The 7,515-nt window shown below is 32.3% G+C and overlaps 1 protein-coding gene across 1 annotated transcript; it reads right to left on the minus strand.

Moving 5' to 3' along the window:
• Positions 1-4,068: 4,068 nt before the first annotated feature.
• Positions 4,069-6,296, minus strand: LOC114295480 (uncharacterized). Its single transcript, XM_082923740.1, has 7 exons — positions 6,053-6,296; positions 5,368-5,652; positions 5,168-5,219; positions 4,957-5,074; positions 4,703-4,785; positions 4,432-4,651; positions 4,069-4,347 (listed from the first exon to the last, which is right to left on the minus strand). Exons 1-7 carry the CDS (start codon positions 6,294-6,296, stop codon positions 4,069-4,071), a joined length of 1,281 nt encoding a protein of 426 aa, XP_082779866.1.
• Between the last annotated feature and the right edge of the window lie 1,219 nt (positions 6,297-7,515).

Genomic DNA, 7,515 nt, shown 5'->3' on the forward strand with positions numbered 1-7,515 from the left:
AATTGAGTTTGTTATAGAGCCAACAACACATGAAAGTGAAAATCAACTAGAAGTTAAACTTGAATCTAACATTGACAATGAGGAGCCCAAACAGGAACAACTGAAACAAGCTACAGAGCTCCACAAAGTAAAAGGGAAGAAAAAGATTGATGGAAGAAAAACTAGGACTGAACAGACACATGATAATGAAGCAAACTATGTCTACTGTTCTAACGTTCAATCTCTTATCAAAATTTTCAAGACAAAAAAACTCAGAGAGTAGAATTTGACACTATTGAGAAAGACATCTTTTTTCGCTTCTAGTTGATACATTGAGTGAAAACAAGGTTAAAAGAAAAGACTCAATTAAATATGATGATGTGGTTGCAAAAATTTTGCATACTTACCAAATGGATGGAACCACATTTGAAATTGGTGGGAAGAAGCTGAAGTTGAAAAGAAATGACTTCAAGTTAATTTTTGGGATTGCATGTGGACAGAAGAAAATGAATCTTGTATACGGAAGAAAAAATGAGGTAGCTATGGTGCAAAGAACGAAAATAACCGAGAGTAGAATGACAAGTGCTTCAATCCAAAAGTTGATAACGAAACTTTTGAGAAGCGACAACAATAAAGATGTAGAAGATGTCGTTAGGCTTATGTGCCTTCTGGTTTGTTTGCTTTTGTTGTATCCCGATACTGGGACAACAATTGGTTGGGGGTTCATGAAATACCTTGAGAATATTGACGAAATGAAGTCTTATGATTGGAGTGGTGCAACAAAACTACATATTACAAGATCAATAACACTCAACATCAACCAAATTGATAGAGTGTGTGGATGTGTGATCATCTTATTGGTAAGTAAATACCTCACTTACAACTTATAAACTATAATATTTACATTTACTAAATACTAATTTATAACATTTTTTTTGTCCTCAACAGTATTGGATATGTGAGCATACAAAGATCATCAAACCAAATGACAAGAACGCCATCCCAACACTAGTTTTGTTTTTTATCAGTGTATAATCTCTTTTTGCTTAACTGAGTAACTAGTTTTAAACATATGACACTACATTCCCTCTTTAATTGGCCCTGTTTCCTAATTCAAATCTTGACATGTGAAACAAAAAGTCAAGCAAACCAAACCAGAATTTCTGACTCAGATTTTGTAATCACTGTTGTATATTTTGACCTTGTTATTGTGGCGCCACAGTATGAGTAAATCCCAGTCTTTGATTACAAATTCTGGGCACTTTTTTGGATTTTCAAAACTACTGCATATAATATTGAGAACTTCAACAAATATTGAGATGTGTTGAAATTGAAATAACTAGATTACATGCTATGATGTTGTAGGACATAGTTCACTTTCATTTTGTTAGTGGTGAAGCCTCATAGAGCTCTTGTTTGATGTAATTTATTATGTAATGGGCATCTTTCATTACAACTATGGAATGGAGAGAATCATGATATATATATATTAGTAGATATGCACACTCACATGAGTGTACTTGAAATAAGCAGTATGGATATATAGCCTGTTATAGATCATCTATGAATATTTATAGAATGAAAGAGAAGAATAGTATAGATATATTAGGGGATATAAAGATCCATTTCACATGGAGGAGAAAAAAAGGCCTCAAGACACCAATAGATGTGTTCTCTTTGTATGTAGTATAGATGAATTTTGCAATGCAGTGATAAATTTCGATATAGGTTGATAAAATTTTGATCACAGTGACAAAAAGTTTCATACTCACCACCTATTTAATTTGAAAAAGTTTAAAGTTAAATTAACATTATTTTTTTATTTATATTTGTTAGCACTTGTTGACAACAAAAGATGAGGAAGCAAGAAAGAGAATGCTGAACAAAATGATGCCTGAAGCCATGAAAGCAAGATACCTTCTCTTCCCAATCCACCAAAATTTTCACTGGACAATACTTGTCCTTGACATTGAACAAGGTTCATGGAAATTCTACAATTCCATGAGACCAAATGGAGCAATGGCTAAAGATCCACACTTCAATGCCGCAAATGAAGTGGTAAAAATGTTTTCACTATCAGACTTACCATTCATCCATTACATTAATCCTAATCCATGCTCAATTATACATCAAAAATTTATACAGTAATATATTTATCATTCTTTAAATCCATGGTTTCTCATTAATTGTTTCAATTGACTTTCTAATAGAACAATTATACAAATTTATATGTTGCAGAGAGAGATTATTAACAAGTACATAAAGGATGAGAAGCCAACTCTCATCCACCTTGATAAATTTCAACAGGAGACAGAGAGCGTCATCAACAGCCCACAACAAGAAGACACGTTGTAAGTTTATCAATAACAAAACACTTATTATAAAAAAAAAAAAAAAAAAAAGAGCAATGAAACCAAATTATAATATTTTGTTTTCCAAATGTTTTGCAGGCTTGATTGTGGAATCATTGTTTGTTATATCATAAGGCAATATGTTTCCAAAAACAACATAATGCCTACTTTTTCCAAGGAACAATGCAATCAATTGAGAGCCAATATGTTAACTATCTTGTTGACTGACCAACAAGTTGCTTAACAACAAATACCTGATGAAAACATTGATGACTTGCCTCTGCAATAATCAATAGATTTGGAAGAGAAGAAAACAAAAGGAAACACTGATTCATTTGGTTGTTAGAATGTCAATACTTCATACATTTTGCTTGTTTCCTTGTTACAGTGTTACCAGTATTTTGATGATTTTGGTTCTTACTTTCCTCCAATGAATATTACAATGCTTGGTTGTTATAATGTCAAAGTTATGGACAGTGCTTGGTTGTTACAATGTCAAAGTTATGGACAATGCTTGGTTGTTACAATGTCAAATTTGCTTCAATGAAACATTCAGTCTTTTTTAGCCATATCGTTACCAGATCTGGTTTTTTATATCAGTCTTGTTATCCAAATTTCATTCAAACTATTGATTCTAATTTGAGTATTTGTGTTGAATTTAAAGGTTAATAACAGATTTGGAGTCACTATACTGATAAATTTATTTTTTATAGTATTTTGTTTACACTGATAAATTTATCACTGTCTCAACAAATTTATCACTGTGAACACTGATAAATTTACCACTGTTCAAACAAAAAAATCAGCAACTCTCTCTCTCTCTCTCTCTCTCACATTCTTTTTCTCCAATTCAAGTAAACAAAACACTATAAAAAATAATAAAAAATTTACCTAATTGAAAATTAAAACACAAGACTATTACATTGTCCAAATTGGAAGTTAAAATACTATTACAATTTGTAGATATTCCCAAGTTTGAGAATGAATGTAAGAACATGCCATCCTTGGTGATTTCTGAATAATCAAAACCATTTGATACTTCAGTTAAACAACTCAAACATCCAAAGCTTGCTTCTTAGTGACCGCAAAACAGTATGCAGACTGAGAACTTGTTGCTAAACCAGATAAACATGGTAGTTGATCTAAATTTTTTTGCTTTTTAAAGCAGTTAGCACAGCAGATGAGCAATTATGTATTCTAGAGATTTGATCTATACCTTTGTATTGTGGAAATTTCTCCTGGGAAAACTAGATAACTCCAGACAATGATAAATTCATCACTGTAGAAAAGAACATTTGCTTGGATATGACAGTGATAAATTTATCAACCACTGACATAAATGTAATAAACCATCAACTTTTCTCACACAATCAGTGATAAATTTATCATTCTTGAAAATAACAAAATTCAAGAACCACATTAATGGTAAATTTATCATTCTTACAAAAAAATAATCCACCAACTTGTCCAAACCAACCAGTGATAAATTTATCACTATATAAAACAGCAAAAACAACAACTACATTTAACCCAAATCAAATAATATAAATTTGTGAAACTTAATCTTGTAAAAATATCAGCAAAAAATACAATTTATGTTCAACAAATTCCTCAATCATTCAATGCAAGTACCAAATGATACATCTTTCAAAAAATACTCAATCATTTAATGCAAGTAACACCTCTCAACTCTCAACTCTCAACTCTCAACAAAGTAATTCAATTAAAATCAATACAACTAAAGCAAAGCTTCTTTACATGTCTTCCGATTATGAGTTCCCATCTTTCCACACCTACTGCACCTAATTCTCTTGATTTCGCCCTTAGAAGGTATTCTCTCCGTTCTTGGACGTCCTGCTGGTCTCTTATAAAGAGGAGGTAAAACAACGTCATCATCAACAACTACATTTGGCTTCCACATACTAGGAACTGGATAGATAAAATGTGAATAAGAATCATAATAACTACTAACATGGTAGTAATCATCAAGAAAGCAATTCAGATCTTTCCCACTCCTCTTTATAGCACAAAAACCATGTTTGCAAGGAAAAGAATCAATTTCCCACAATCGACAAGAACAACAACGTTACCCAATATCAACCATAACTGAATGATCCAATTGGATTTCATAAATGTCATCGCTACATTTCTTAACTATCCATGCTTTTGTATCATTAAAAGTTTCTTCCAACTTTTTCTTTGCAAAAGGACAAACAATACGATTCCACTTATTCCCAACTTCTCTCCTTCTTGAAAATTGCTCCATTAGTTTCACCCGTATAGCATCAACAAGACTAGTTGAAAACAAATGACGTTCATCCCTAATCTATGAATTAAAAGATTTTGCAGCATTTGTGCACATTTCACCATACCTCTTGCCTTGAAAATAAGCGTTATACCAACACTCATTAGACAAATCCTCAAGAAGCTTCTCAACACTATGACCACAACGACCCTTAAATTATTCAAATAGCTCATTAAACAACTCAATAGTAGGAGCATATGCACATCTACTAAAAAGAGTAAGCAAATACTCTTTAAATTCACGACTCTTCACTGACAAATAAGTCTTCAAGTTTGCCTTCAAATGCATTAGACAAAAAGAATGAGAAGAAAATGGAAAGACCTCAGCTAAAGCTTTTAGCAAACCTTCATGTCGATCAGCAACAAACGTAATATCCCTCTCCGGAGTCAAAATAACTGATAACTTTGACAAGAACCAATGCCAACTGTCATAACTTTCACTATCAATAATAGCAAAACATAACGGATATAAACTTACAAACAAAATATATATACACGTTATCAATAACAAATAAAAAAATTACAAAAAGAACATCAAAACACAAAGTATATAACATATAGCACCAGCCATAGATAAATTTATCACTGTATAAATATAAAAATTTAACAAAAGTATACAGCATAAATTTATCACTAATAGATTGACCATACTCAATAATCAACACTCTCCAGTAACAAAAATGATAGAATTATCACTGTTTTAATAATAATAACAAATAGACACAAAATATACCTTGGTTACCATCTTTTGCCGTAGTAGCCAATAAACAACCTTTGTGTCTTCCTTTCGAGAAAGTTCCATCAAGCATCAACACAGGCCGACAATACTTGAAACCATGAATACATGCCTCAAAAGCGAAAAACAAGCATTCGAAATGTCTTCCTTTACTATCAACATCAAATTCCATATAAAAAATACTCCCCGGATTACAATCATTAGCGGCATCAACATACCAACGAAGATCGTCAAATAATGATGAATAGTCACCAAAAACAAGACTCCTTGCTTTTTTAACACCTATCCAAGCTCGCCGATAAGAAACTTATGTTCCATAATAGTCCTTGAAATCACAAACCACCTCACTAACCGATGTCAAAGCCTTATTACGAATATCACTTGAAATTAGCCCACCAATCATACTTGAAGTCATCCTAGCATGTTTAACTGTACGAAAAGAAGATCCACAAGTATGAACATCATCAAATTGTTTAATAACAAAAGCTTTACTATAATTTTCCACTCTAGCATGCACGCTCCATAAACATCCCAAATTAGTCCTTCTCTTACAACAAACAGTGACACGATTCTTATCATTCTTAACAAAATCAAAATCAAAACCGGAATGAATAGAATACTGACAACGCATCTCGAAATTCAACAACTCCTTGAGCAAACCTTTGTCCCACTCCTTTCATACAATTAACCCACCCATTGGAGAGCAAAGGTTTCCGTTGATTTGAATAAAATGAAGGCAAAAAATCAGTTTCACAAACAACACTACTACTGCTACTAGCTTCAACATCACAAATCATATAACCTTCACCCAAAGAACAACACTTTACAAAAACATCAATACGATGAATATCACAAGAAAGTGCAAGTCCAACCATAATCTCCAAATCCTCTTCACTTTGTAGACCACAACAAGAATATCCAGGCATTGAATAAGATATATTCAAAAATTACCAACTAACTCACTCCACTTTGCACACAATTTATATACTAAATCATTGTAATTAAATCCATCATTATACTTGATAACCAATGTCACACATTTAAACTTGCACATAATTAAGAAACAAACAATTCTCCATCACTATAAATCCTGCAACAAACAACAATTATATTTCAGTAAACAACTTAAACACCCTAAAACAAAATCAAATACAGTGATAAAATTATCAACTAACTCAAACACATCCAAAAACCAACGCTGATAACTTTAACAGTTAACACCACCAAAGACCAAGAACAGTGAATAAGGCTTACACTTATTAGACATGGTTTCTCGATTTGAATCTTACCATTACATTATGCAACCTTTTCATCTCTTATTCCCACACTCACTGATAAATTTATCATTGTTGAAAAAGTTAATCCAACAACACCCCCAAAATACTCAGTGATAAAATTAACATTGTATAAAATAACAAACCAGCACCTGTGTTCCATCAAGACAATTTCATAACCAAAAAAAAGAAAAATCTAAAATTCTTTACATATACATATCTCAAAGTTTTCAATATCATGATCAAAATACAAATTCAATCGCAACAGAAACAACAGGGTAACAACAATATCACAACAAAATCACAATCACTAACTCAAACAAAAAAGAACCAAAACATTGAAATTGAAATTGAAATCAAAATCAAACATACCAGTCAACCTAACTCCACAACATCGCAAATCAGAAAATGTAACTAGACACCAAACGCGAAATCGCAAATAGGAAGATTCATCAAGCACGAAAGCGCAAATCGCAAATCACAAATCGCAAAGATACACCAAGCGCGAAATCACAAATCACAAAGCTCCACAATAATACATTAGCAAATCCTGAAGTTCCACAGAAATCCAAATCACAAACCCATACTCACAACACAATATTTTGATGGAAAATCCAAACAGAAACGTGCCAAAATTTTGGGGGGGGGGGTAAAACGGTACCAAAAAAAAAGGCTCAAGACCTGTTGGTGCACAAGAGCAAAACTCAGGGCTAAGAGGGGAATAAGTGTAAAAGGTAGGACCGACCAGTAAAAAACTCTTAATTTTTTTAGATTGGGCTTGGAATTTGAGATCATTACTTGGCCCAGCTTGCCAATGTATATATAGTATTTTTATTTTTTAACAACATGCTGAAAAATATATAAATATGGT

This window comes from Camellia sinensis, chromosome 4 (assembly GCF_055761805.1).
Source record: "Camellia sinensis isolate YWXY chromosome 4, ASM5576180v1, whole genome shotgun sequence".
Taxonomy (NCBI): Eukaryota; Viridiplantae; Streptophyta; class Magnoliopsida; order Ericales; family Theaceae; genus Camellia; species Camellia sinensis.